The 14227-nt window shown below is 40.0% G+C and overlaps 1 protein-coding gene across 3 annotated transcripts in view; it reads left to right on the forward strand.

Moving 5' to 3' along the window:
- Positions 1-14227, forward strand: part of krt222 (keratin 222) — a 37182-nt gene that overhangs the window by 5127 nt on the left and 17828 nt on the right. The window contains exons 3-6 of one of the 3 annotated variants that reach the window (XM_042484366.2): positions 5438-5614; positions 5877-6080; positions 11022-11104; positions 12916-13069. In XM_042484366.2, coding sequence (XP_042340300.1) covers positions 5883-6080; positions 11022-11104; positions 12916-13069 — 435 coding nt within the window. In that variant the 5' untranslated portion in view covers positions 5438-5614; positions 5877-5882. Of the gene's footprint in view, positions 1-5205; positions 5615-5690; positions 6081-11021; positions 11105-12915; positions 13070-14227 lie in introns of those variants that run through there. The other 2 variants (XM_088072759.1, XM_088072762.1) reach the window with 2 other exon arrangements.

The following is a 14227-nucleotide window of genomic DNA, read 5'->3' on the forward strand; positions in this document are numbered from 1 at the left end:
CCTCTCTGTTCATAATACCTCAGTTCTGCAGTCTGTACTGCTTTCATAAAAAGGCAGCTTTTAAAAAAAGATAATGCTAGATTTAGTCAGAGTCAGTTAAGTTTCGTATGACTTAATTTAAAAGTTCATTTTTTAAAAATCTTGTTAATATTTGAATAGTTACTTATGATGTTGCAAATGTGCAAATGAGTTTGTAATGTAATCGTGTGACATGTAGTGACTATTTGAGTAGGCTTTATTAGACTTGGGTGGTATCATTGTGTTATGGTATACCAGGGTGTTTTGAAATCCCAACCATATGATTTTTTACTGTATGTAGTGCACAGTACATGCCACTAGAGGTCAGTTTCTGGTGGAACGGTCAGATAATGGTCAGGGGATAACTTTAGATGTCTGTAAACAGCCAGCTAGCAAAAGCAGTGAGAGAAAGCTGGAGAAAACAGCATATTTTCACATTTAAGTGGGTGAATTATAGAGTTATTTCGACCAAACCAGAACTGACAGCAGAAAGACTTAACATGGCGATTTTGGTGAGTTTTATTTTGATTTTGTGGACTTTTTGTATAGTGTGCTTTGTGAGGCGTTAACAAGGCAGTTGAGCTCCTAGTTTGGTGAAAAAGAGAAACTTGAATTCAGAAGGTGTACCGTTGTACTTCTCTGTTTAATAAGGAAAGTAGTGCCTTCCGTACATGGGAAAGTCACTGGTCAGGGTAAGGGAATGTGAGGGGGGGAAGTTGGGGGGTAGATCGCTTCGCAGACAAATACCATCATTTGCCATATACCCCTGTGAAAATTCAGGAAGGTATGGAATAATGAAAAATATATAATTCCAAAGCCTGCGCAGTTATACTCTCCACTGACATTGGTTGGCAACAGTGAGTTATTCACAAACTTTTTCTGTCCACCATGAATTTCTATAAACATACCAGCATATGTATGAGGAATCTGTTGGCAACAGGACCCAGGTATCAGAAGTGCTCTGGTTTCGGTTTGTAATCCGAGTTGTCTTTATCAATCATAGTTTGAACAGCAGGTAAACAGTCAGTGGTGAGAAGTGTTAAGCATTTGTTTAAATGCAATCTCTGAACCCGCTGTCTATCGGCTGACACTGTCAGCTTTATATTAGCCTTTATCAAATTTATCTGCATTCATATCACTTTATAGAGATAAGCTGATGTGTCTGGCTCCGCTGGCTTCCTCTGTTTAACCACAAAAATATGATCTTAGGCCCCATGTGGCTTTAAACAATAGCCAATGGGTTCCAAGATTGATTTACAGTTTGATGCTGGGCAAATATCACACAGTGGGTGTATCTTAGCTTTTTTGCTTAAAAATGTACTCTAATCAGATGTAAGACTGAATCAAAACAGTAAAGTTTAGGGCTAGAAAACCAAAACAATTAGCAGAAAGATGCTAGAACTGTCCACAGAGTTGACGAAAACAGTAGAGTTGGCAGATAATTTCTCTTTAGTTACCAACTACCAGCGGTCCCTTTTACGTTACACATTTGAGTGGTCAAATGGTACAATGATGATTATTGTAATGATTATTTCCAGTAGAAGTATAAATAATGAGTGACTGAAAGGGCACTTGGTTGAGTGATGTGGTCTTCTTAAGACTATTATTGGGGCTTCTTAACTTTTGACAGCCAGCAGAAGCACATGAGACATACTGTAGCTGAACATAGCCCCAACAGAACAGTCTGTTAAACAGTTTATGTGGACATAATCCCTCCTGTGGTTTTGGATTTAAACCACAATACCTTCCAATCCAAAACTCAAGAGGCTTTTGTAATGATATCATGTTCAGACAAAACCTTCTGGCATGGAGTTTGTTTTATAAATGTCAGAGAATGGATCAAAGTGTAGCATGTTTTCATAATGGGTATTTCTTTTTCTTTTTTCCGTCAAACGGCTGTAGTAAAATGGCCCTTGTACAGAAACGAGTGGTCACATGAGAAACGATCAAAGAGCTCCTTGGCGCCCACCCTCGCGGGAAACAGAGGCAGAGGAATGAAAGGTCACAAAGGTCAGGTACAGGAGGGAGCGCATGAGACTGTTAAACCCGTAATCTGAGGCTGACTTGTTTGTTTTCATCCTCTTGAAGGCATTGTCCACCTCTGCAGCCTTCACCTCTGCTCTGAACTTACTAACAAGTCACTACCTGCTTTTCCATGTAGCCCTCAGTATCGTGATTCCTCTTGCCAAACCCTTTTCCAAATGGCGTGCGACAGAGTGAGAGATTTCTTTGATCTTTGTGGGAGCAACATGACAACTAAAAACCGGCTCGATGACATTCCCTGTTTGTAGTCACAGCAGACATCATTTGTCCCAGACACTTAGACTAGAGCTGCGTGCAGCGCCCTGACAAGTGTCACTTTTCCAGGATTTTAACTAACAACCTTGTTAATCATCATCATCGCTGCCCTCTTGCCAACAGCAGGCCACCTCGCTGAGAGGTTGTGGGAGGGTGATGATGGTAAGTGTCCGAGCAGTCCTGTCTGGCACTGTTTGGTTAGTCAGCATGCTTTGTGTGTATGTGTGTGTGTTTAATTAAAAATTGCATCAACATTTCCCTCTTCCCACACGTTTCCCTGCTTTACTGTCTCATAATGGACATTTTCTCCTGTTTCTCTCTGTCAGTAAATCAGCTCTTTTTCAGACCATACAAATAAGTGAAACCACAACTTTGGCGAACTGTTAGCAAAACCACATGAGAAAGTCAGCTGGTTTCTCCTCGTCTGTCCTTTCTCTGCGCAAAGAATAAAAGACGAGACTGAGACAATATTTGCACAATGGTTGTAGCAGATAAAAGTGAACGCTTACCTTTAATAATCCCCACATCCTGTCTCTCAGCAGGGCAGGCTTGTTTACCATCTTCAAGTCGTCTGATAAGCAAATCCTCAGATACATTGTTTGCAAATTTACAAAAGCGTCTCCTAGAAGACGAATTAGGAACAGAGTAACACATTATAAAAGGGAGAATCTCCTAACAGTGAAACCTTGTATCAAAAGTCTTCATCATTCACAGTTCATTCATTTTTGTGATGTGAGCAAGCCGTTATTTTGATGCTCTTTGACTTTTGAAAGATGATTTTTTTTAACACATAAGAAATAAGAGGTAATATTGCTAAATTTGTACACATTTTTTTATGCATGCGGGTCAACAAAAGTCGTGGCCAGAGGCAATATAGTTTTGGGTCATCCATCTGTCCATCCGTCCATCTGTCCATCTGTCCATCTGTCCATCCGTCCATCCATCTTTCCCGCTCTCATGAACTTGATGACTCGGGAATGCCTTGAGGGAGTTTCCCTAAAATTTGGCACAAACGTCCACTTGTACTCATGGATAAACTGGTGATCAAAGGTCGAGGAGGTCATTGCGACGTTTTTCGAATTCATTCGCTATTTATGTGAAAAAAACTTTCACACAAATGTCTAATAAGATAAAATGACGAAGTGATAACATTTTATATCCAAAAGGTCAAAGGTCAACTTCAGTCTGACGTCAAAATATTCTTCAAAGACACTTTTGTTGTAATTATTCAAGCCCATAACTTGTGAACAGAAGGGAAGACACTGGTGACACTAATCTCAAAAACTCTGCTGATTGAATCGATCTTCATCTGCTGGGTTGAAAATGTGTATGAAGCTTCCATGTTTTAGAATTTGTCGCTTATTTGTTACAACATCCATATCTGAAGCTTTGTCTGCTGTCATGGCTTCATATGTGTCTCTGAACGGACATGTAAACTGTAAATTGACTGCTTGTGGAGGCATAAATATGCAAGGTGGTAATTCAGTTCTTTTTATTTTGCTTTGTTTTTTGGTGTGTGTGTGTATGCAGCTTCAGTTTTTTTCTTGGTCTTGTAAAACTAGTAGCATAAGGTGGCTACGGTTGGCTAATGTTAGCCAACTCCAGATGAATATTGTTGTGAAGTTAACAACACTCATGTCAAACCAGCATTTAAAAAGCTTACATTTTTCAGCAGTAAATTTTTGTGACAAGTTTTGGTGGACAACAGATTTGTGTTGTGACCAATAGCAAACTGCTGCTGGTGACCTTTGTGGTGAGAGGAAGCTGGAGGAAGCTTTTATGAGCTGTGTTGCATCATCCACTTTTATTGAACCTCCTCAGGAGGATAATGATCTACTTCACGAAAGAGGACTGGTATGCAGACAGTGATGAGACAGCAATCAGTGGCACTAAAACATCTCTTTAATAAACTGTCAGCTGGCTTTATGACAGTTTGCAAAGTTGTTAGTGTGGAAAGCTATTCGCATGGTTTCATCTGGTCACCAATAAGCTTTGCGAGTTCTTTACGTTATCAAGCTTCTAGCACAGGTTTTTCCCAAAGATGCACAAATACACTTTGTTGTGACATTTTTTGGCATGGCATGGCCATTATGCTATATTTTAGCATTTAGCCTGTGATTTCCACCTAAAGCCACAGTGGCCACTGTTTAGCAAGCTACAGTCTGACATTATTGTCAGAAAGAGTTAATACATACCGTTGTTGTATAGCCTTGTGTTATTCTCTGCATTGAATGCCAGTCAATTGGAGATCAATGCCACGTTACAGTCTTTTTCCATTTGTTTACATTTGGATCACTGATTGGCCTTTTAACATTCAGTGAAATCTTAATACCACACTCAAGCTTAATCAAACATACGTCTTATACTAAAGCCGAAAATAATTTCAGCACAGTATGATATCTGTGATCCTGCCATCTGTTGGTGGTACAAGAAAGCTATGAAAATATATACACACGCTAAAAACATAATGTTGCTTTGCTGAAACAAAATTGTGGAATATCTGTCACCATTGTATCCAAGGAAACATTGATGGGCACATCATAATATTAAGAAGATGAAACTTTTGGCCTAGACAGATTTTTTAAAAAAAAGCTCACTTTAATCTAAAACCAGCCAACACTGTTATTGAGAAACAGTGTAACTCTGCACAAAGTGTTACTTGACTTCAGAACAGTGCACAGGGACACATATTTCACAGTAATTACAGTACATGTATTGGTAACCTCTTATTAAAGCACCACTCAAATACACACACACACACACACACACACACACACACACACACACACACACACACACACACACACACACACACACACACACACACAGGTCCTGTCACTGTGTCTCCCTGAACATTCCCTCCACAGCTTGTGTTGCTGCCTGTTTGAAAGCGGCTCAGTAATCCTGGATCAGAGAGTACAAAGGGCCCCAGAGTGCTGGTGATGTAAGCACAGTGTCCAGTGCTTACCCCCACTGCTCTCCCCTCTCCCACATGCTGCCTGGGGGGGGGTGAGGTGGGACAGGGAGGAACATCCCTGTTGTGGATGAACCTGAAGACTACGATCTGAGAAGTAAACGGTGATATCGGCAGGTTAACAGCAGCCTGTCTGCTCTGTCTCAGGGGCCTGCTGCTGATGACCTGGGACACAGTGGGAAGCAGAAAGTGTTGACCAGATCGCTGTAGAGGAATGTGGCTAAGCTGTGGGGAGTGGTGGATCAGCTCAGTGTGACCAGGAGAACAGACTGCCTCGTTACTACAGTTTCTGTGCCTTATTCCTGGAAGGCCACGTCGCCTCAGGTGAGTATCACTGGGTAAACATTTACCTAGTTAACGCCTTGGCAGCGTGTGATCGGAAACAGATGGTGGAGTGTTTGCTGTTAAAGTTATAGTAGCTTTGTATGACTGTGTATGCATCCTGCAAGAAACAGAAGTCCGTCAGTCGCGTCCTATCTGAATGTTTTAGCCATCGCAGGCACTACCGGCCATGTCATTTGACTGTATGGAAATGTCAGCGCCTCGTTGTGTGAGCCTGTAAACATCTAGGTGTGCGCTCTCTCAGGTCTCCATGGACTTGCTGCAGGACTCCAGTCACACCATGTGGGGTCTAAATGCCCGCTTAAAGGGCTTCCTGGAGCAGGTGAACAGGCTGCAGGAGGCTAACCAGCGGCTGGAGGCTCAGATAGCCGAATGGGGCGTCAGGAGCACCTCCCGCTCTCGGGATTGGTCCCAGCAGGAACAGACTGTCAAGGAGCTCCGTGCCCAGGTTAGACTCTGTTTGTGTGGAGAGATTTTAAGCTGTTAGATGATTATTTGGAATCGCTTAGACTATTAAAAAGTGTTGCATATTGCACAGCTGTTTGCCAGACAAAGATATGACAGTGTTGTTTAATGATTATACTCCATTACATCGGCTCAAGGCCATATTGGCTGGCAGACAACAGGAGCAGGTGTGTATAATCAGACAGCAATGACTGCAGTCAAAACAGAGACACGGCGGATTACTAGTGTTGCTGACAGCTGCATGCAACATCATGTGAACAGTCTCAAATGCATGTTCACTTAAAGGCTGGGCAAAGTGGCTTAAGGACAGTGGCAGGTCCGGTTTGAAGACAGCCACCTCCGTGCTGGTGGTGTTACATTACATTGATGTAAACCAGCATGTAACATTAACCCTTTGAACACTCGCAAAGTTGTTGATAGAGGGACTGACAATGTGTGATGGTTAAGCATGCATTTTAGGCTATGAAAGTTATAAAATTGCTGTTGATTATTGGTAAACTTCATGTTTTCACACCTTCAGAAACAGCACCCTCTTATCTTTTTACGTAAAAACATTTTCAAAACCAACTAGATAAAACTCATTTGGCATCAAACTAAAAGAAATCTCTCATAATTATGTAAAAAATTACCTTCTGAGAAAATACTTCTAAACCAAGAGCAACAAAATACTCATTAGTGATGTTTAAAAACAGGTCAAATACAGTAGATCAGTCTTTGAAGGATCAAAAATGATTTCTCACAACCCACAACAGAGGAACCGTGGCTCCTTAAAAAGTCTTGAAATGTTCTAAATCATGGAGGCTTGACCTATACAAAGATCCCGTAATACTGAGATAATGTTAATACAGTTGTTGAAAAATATTTTTGGATGTGAAATCCCAAATACCTGCTCTATGATGTATCTCGGGAACATTAAAGGTGTGATGAGGAAAGATATCTACTTGACTGAAGTTTTCCTTGTAGCAAATAAGAACGATATTGGCTTTTAGGTCCAGTATGTATGATTTAGGGGGATATATTGGCAAAAATGAAAAATAATATAATACTTTTTTTCTGTAGTGTATAATGACCTGAAAATGGGAATCGTAATTTTTTTGTTACCTTAGAATGAGCCGTTTATATAAAAACAGGGAGGGAGGCCTTGTCCATGGATGTCGCCATGCTGCAGCGCCATATTTCTACAGTAGCCCAGAATGGACAAACTAAACACTGGCTCTAGAAAGGTCCATTCATGTTTTCATGTCGTCCACTGCAGCTAGCAACCACTCTGCAAAGAGCAGCGTCATAATAAGACTGATTTTGACGTCAGTCTGCTTACATCAGTGTTTTAAGTGGTCTAAATCACTGTTTGTTTGGAGAGAAGGAGACCCCTAAAGATAATTTTGCTCCTGGTCAAAACCTCCTGAACATCTGGATCTTAAATGATCAGAAAACAAAGGTGAGCTGACCTTAGCAGGTGCTGTGTTAGCGGGCCATCTGTGACATGCCGAGCAGTATTGTAGAAACACTGATTTGTAATGTGAAACAGCTCCATTCAGTGTTTTTACCAGGTTTAATAACAGGGTTTGTTTGTTTTGGAGAAAAAAAGACCTCTGTGGATTATTCAGCTCCTGGTGAAAATCTCCTGAGCAGTGAACACTTAAAAGATATCTAACCAGGAGAAGTTTCAGCAGATTGCAGTTTTTTTTCCTTTTTATCTTTTTTGTCATGTCTTTATTCAAACAAGGAACATGCGTAAAAAAACATTGATCTCAAAATGAGAAGAGATGATTCATGCCAGATTTAGCTATTAGCTAAATTACATCTGAAGTTCCTGGGCAGGTACAAACAGGACAAATACCTCACACTTAAAAAACACTTACCACACATGATAAAAAAACAAACAGATAAAGTCAGGAATCAGCAATCCTTACTGCTAGATGACACTAAATCCTACACAGTGTTCCTTTAAAGCACTTAAAATGTCTTAAATACACATTAACAAATAAAAGGCATTAAAAAGTATTAAAGTGTCCAAAATTCAGATTGAATGGGTCTTAAATTTTTTTTAGAATGAATGAGTGACTTTATTTCAAACCAAAAATGACAACATATTATAAACAAACTAACAAAAGTACAGTGTCTGAAAAGGAGTAGGTAGAAGTAAATTCTAAAAGTATATTCCTACCCCTTTCTCATTTTTTTTAATTTTAACTCATATATTATTTCAACAAATTCCCATATTTATTTATTATTTCTTTATCTAGTACACAAACAACCATCCCTAGTTTACTTGCCACCAAATTAAATACATAAATGACTATCCCAGGTTTATTTACAATCCAGATATCCACTATTGTTACAAAATAAACAGAAACACTCCTGACACTGCTTTCCTCATCTATATACCTGCCAAAAATATCTTTTTGTATAGTTTGTTGACCTGTCGCCCAACCCATTCCACAAGTCCACTCTGTGCACTGAAACACACACACTTCTACTAATGTCAAGTGAGAATTTCTCTTGTTGGTGCCAGGGGAAACATAATTTTAACAGGAGGAAAACACTATTTGACAGAGAAACAGACTTCAATACAACACCTGCATGTGTGCAATGCCCCAGTTTTTGCCCCTCTCAGCATTTAGATCACGCAGTGAGTCTGCAGCATTAAACTACGTCCTTGCCAGCCAGCTAATTTTTTCTGTGCAGGGAGGCAAACACAGAGCGTGTCATCAGTGTCGCTTCACCTAAATTTTTCTTTTGAACTGACATCAATGCGTTTACTTGGAAAGAGCACGCTTTCAGTCCTGGTGTGTAATTCCATATCAAGTCTTAAGTGTTATTTACCGGTATGGTGATCTCACATGACCTGACTTAACAGTTTTTAACTGCTCCCTGGTGTTTGCGTCACATTGTGCATGAGTCAGTGTCACTGACAGACATTTTAATGGCTCTCATTTTCTTGCTGAGCGCCACGTCACCCAGCTCGTCTCCAGAGTTTGGCTGATGTTCCCATGACTGTGACGGACAACAGAGCAAACTTTGCATTGTTCGGTGATCCAGGGGATGCTTCCATGACAACATATAGGATTACTTTATATTTATCCTCCTAAGAACAGCTTTATATTCTCTGATTTACAGAAGAGACTTAATGAAGGCCACTTAGCTCGTAAGACTAAGTATCTTGTCACTGTGTTGATTCAGTCATCTCACTTGGGCTCAAGAATGGGGTGGTGCACTCAAAAATCCACATAATGGGTGTGTTGATGGTTTAATGTTGTGGAATATTCCAGGATATCTTTGGCTTCCATTCAACATGGGTGTGTGTCTGAAAGTGTTGGACTCAACAAGTGGAAATAAGGTGTGTTATCATCTTTGTGTGGGTGATAAGAGTAAAGGTGACACCTTCTTGTGCAAATGAACAGGGAGAGTCAATTGAAATTCAATAAAAATGTTCATTTTTGGAGAATTTTTACACAAGTCTCTGAACATAGTAGTCACTGGTATTGCTAAACAAATAAATTCAGTCATTTGTTGGCTGTGTTGAAGTTAGATGTTGGTTTTATTCCATTTACAGTATGTATACATTATGTACACACTGATAGATAAACACTGTGCACAACTCTGATTTGTGTGTTACTTGTTATTTTATTCTCCTGTGACCGGACATTAGCCAGAGGAAGGCTTGGTAGAGGAACAGCTCTCGGTCCAAGTCGGTTCTGCCTCCCCCTGATGCCGGCTCTCCTCCTGCTTTTCATCTGGAGCTTTCGGTTTTGTTTTTCCCTCTGGTCTGACTGGCCGCTCTTCGTATGCTGTTGGTGGGGATCCTCTCGCGGTCTGCTGCATTCAGTCCAGACTCCACACAACTTTTCCAGATGTTGATAAGTGCTTCTCTGTCGTAGAAAAGTCATGCTTCAGCAGAAGGGGCCATGTACTCGGAAAAATAGAAAAATTTAGCGAAATATATCAAAAACGTAGCAAGGATTTGAAGAGCTACAGGCTGCTGTATCTACATGCGCTGCCGTCACTATAGCAAATAATCATCATAGCATATTAAACTAGTATTAAATGTTTTATTCAGAATAAAACAAAAAGACACCAAATATAATGAATAGGACTTAGCAATTTTGCATTGGTTTGTGGTTAGCTTGTTTATTATTGTCACATTAATGCACTCAATTACCAAAATAAGATGTAATGCATTTAAAGGGTCTCGACGGAGCCCCCAGGAACAGCACTTGGCTTTCAGTTTGACATAGTGGCCAAAGCAGGGAATTACAACTTCCAGCTCTGTCACATGATGTCATTTGGCCGCTAAATGAGTTTATCCTTATAAACTGGAATTGTGAAACAGGTTTTTGTAAATCAGTAGATGCATTTTTCAAGCATTACCACCCCCACAAAATGGCTCATTTCACTATCAGGTTTTGATCAATTTGATCAAACTGGAAGCCGGCAGAAGTCTCTTGTGCGCCTGCACTATGGGCCAAACGATGCGGAGGATCCAAGTAATTTTACACCTGGGAGGTTGAACATTTTTAGCTCCATGTGTCATTGAGCAACTTTAATGAATGGGACCCCACCTCCAACGCTGTATCCAGTTTTTTTCATACATCAGTTTTTCGTTTTTTCATTTATTTTATTCATGAGGACAACACACATTAATTAACATTTCTGTGAATGTGCCAGTGTTTGCCATCAGGCTCATTTTCAACTGTAGTCCTTTGGCAAGATGTTTTAAAACTTGTAAAATCCATTTTGAGATCAAATTTCAACTGACACAATCTACATGTACTGATGTAAAGAAATAGTACTTGTAAAAGCTAGAAATATTTAAACCTTGAAAAGTTCTCTGTTTTAGTAGACTTTAGCTCAGCTGTAGAACTGCATATTGTTTGCACTTTCCTTCTAATCTTATGTTATTGTATCTTTTTGTTTTTGACAGGTTGGTAACCTGCTGATGGAGAATGCCCAGCTGGCATTACAGTCTGACAGCATGAAGTCCAGAGCTGCTGCCATCCAGGCCAGGTCAGCTGTATTTGGCTGCAGTTTTCCTGAAAGCTCTAACGCTCCTCTCCCTCAATCAATACAGCCCAGGGCTTATTGATGAGAATATTAGTCAGGACGCATTAACATGTTACGCACATTTATACAATTCATGTATGTACCCACTAATTATGGCTGTGGAAGAACGACCAAAGACGTCCTGTTTTCATCCTGCTGCAATGCTTTTCCATCCCTCTGTTATCTAACTCAGGCCAGTTCCCGCTCCTGTGAGCCAACCTGCATACAAATCCAGGCCGGGCTTTGTGCCGCGTCGGCACTTTCACTTATGTATTGATGCAGAGTGACACCGAGCCCCCCCACCACCCCCAACACACACACACACACACACACACACACACACACACACACACACAGAAACACACAACACCATCCCTCCACTGTCAGCCATTAACCCCTGAAGGACAGTGGCGATACGCTGCAGCTTGAAATAAATACACCTGTTCTATTTATAGCTCCACCTGACGTGTCTCCTGACCGGCTGAGTGTCTGTGAGACTCTGGACTCTGTTTATGACACAGTTAAATCATGTCAAGGTCTTTTTACTTGTAGTTATGATTTTCACAACATCCTCCGTCATTGTCATGCACCACAAAGGAGCTCTAAATCACAAATCTTTAACCCCTTAGTGGATACTCAGTAGCTGTTGTCTGAAATCCACTTTTAAAGAAGTTAAGGAGAGACACTACAGGATGAAAGTTTTGGGCTACTTTGCTTCCATACGATGTCTTCTTTCAGACAAGTGGAAAGAAAATGTCAAATTCACATTTAGGATTTTATTTTAGTTTAGATTCCTGTTCTGGAAATGTGTGCAAAAAGCCTTAGACAATGCATAATTTTAATATTTAAACGTTAAATTTCAGAAAACCTGTAATAGAAAAAATAATTGTCTTAATGTAATTGATCAACTGGTGTCATGGTGATATGTGTTAGTTAAACTTTTTTTAGCCTATTCACCTGTATTGTCCTATTTTTTCCCCTAAAAATGTATTGAATTTTACAGTATATATTTATAAAGGTAATTTTCTCTAAGTTAATTTCTTTCATGCTTTGAGCCAGAAATCTCCACATCAGTAGCACATGCATTAACCAACTTAATGCAAACTTATTCCCAATGATATTCTGTGTATTTTTATAGAGGGGTTTAGTTTATACAGTATATCATTCATAGCCTGATTTTTAATACTATGAACATGGCAAATTCTTTTAGTTTATTTTTCTATTTTTATGGCTGTTAACAACACTTTCTGATTTATGGAGTAATAAAAGGAAATTTTATTACTTTACTAATTTTATCAAGAGGAAACTCCCTTTGTAAAAACCTTTGACTCTAATGTGTCAACAAAATGAAACACATATTTTGAAATTGGCTTTAAAGTCCAGATATCTGTCCTGGAAATGTATGTAAATTTGCACTTAGGTCGACTTAGGTCGCACGACTTAGGTCGTGACTCATATGCATAGTTAAGCATATAATTTAGGCAAACTTTTCAATGAAAAAAATAATTATGTTAATGAGTGTAATACTATCTATTAGTTAAAATGTTTTTACCCTCTACATCTGCATTGTCTCCCCTTTAACAGGGTCTTTGGCAACACTGAGGAATGTGTCAATATTTCATGGAAATAAAAACTTTCCCCTTGACTTTGCTCTGCTGCACTCTGTTTAAATAAATGTGTTTTCTCTGTATTTCTATAGTGTTTTCGTGTAATTAATGTATTCCATGGTTAAATGATTAACACTGAATGAAAAGCTTTGTCTGTTGAAATCACAGGTGTGAGACGGAGGAGGTGAACACCAGGCGTCTGGAGCAACAGGTGGCTCTGCTCAGGGAGTCAAAGAGGAAGGTGGATCAGAACAGCGTGGCGCTGCAGGCAGACCTTCGCCACTCCATGACCGAGCTGCAGGAGATGAACCAGGAATTTGAGGTCAATAAATGTACTGCCTGCAAATGATTTACATCTGTTTCTTTTTTATCTTTCTAACTCATCTGCCTGCCTGTTTCACTGTTCCTGTCAGCATCTCCGGTTCCTCATCTCAAAGTCAATGGGTTTCTTGAATGTTTTTTTGGGGAGAAGCCTGAAAAAAGTTCTATGGTTAACACAAGCTGAAGAGACTTTCATGTTTTGTTCCACAATATAAAACCAACCAGTAAACACCACACTCACAAGCTCTTATGTGAGGCTTTTATGTGTCTTAAAAAAAGTGGTTGCTAATACGTGGTTAAATAAAATTACAGAACATCGTCACTTTGAGCCACAGCGCACATGGCTTTAGAGCCTCGTCGCGGTGGTGACATGACATGGTAGTTCGTTTTAACCAAGCAACAGCTTTTTACTTCTAGTGGCTACATTTAGGCTTCAGAAAGCATAAAAGTGAGTTCATTTGTGGAGATAATCTTGCTGAACAAAATCTCCATTGTATCATAAAGGTTTGTTTGCCACAGAGCTTATTTTATGCAATGATCCAAAATCCAATGGAAAAATCCCACAGGCGACATTAGCTTCCAGGTTGGTGCACTCCATTATCTATCATTGGAGCACTCTATTAGGGGGAGGACTTTGTGATGCTGACCAGGATGACTTGTTGAAATAGAAGAGTAGATACAGTGATAAGTAGTGTTTTATACTCCATAGTTAGTATTGTTGTTATAACAGGTATATTATATGTACATTGTTGTACTTTCACTATCCTGAAATTATCATCCTGTCACGTGTGTGTGTGTGTGTGTGTGTGTGTGTGTGTGTGTGTGTGTGTGTGTGTGTGTGTGTGTGTGTGTGTGTGTGTGTATTCGCTACATTTCACACCATCTAACAATTCTTCGTGCCTTCACTCTGACCTCATCCACCCCTCCTCTCTGCCTCCTTTCTCCCTCCTCCTCTTCATTTGCTCATTCCTGCTGACTAATGCACCCTCACCTCAAATGTCGTGTCCACACATGTACTGTATATCTCAATAACTGGCTGTTATCTTTCCTCTTGCCTCTGCATTGCGTGGACTCACAAAGCTCTCTGCCCACACACACTCTTACACACACATCACTCTTGCCCTCTTTTTCTCCTTTGCATTGATTCAAATATAATAAG

Source organism: Plectropomus leopardus, chromosome 3 (assembly GCF_026936395.1).
Source record: "Plectropomus leopardus strain MGB_pleo_1.0 chromosome 3, ASM2693639v1, whole genome shotgun sequence".
Taxonomy (NCBI): Eukaryota; Metazoa; Chordata; class Actinopteri; order Perciformes; family Serranidae; genus Plectropomus; species Plectropomus leopardus.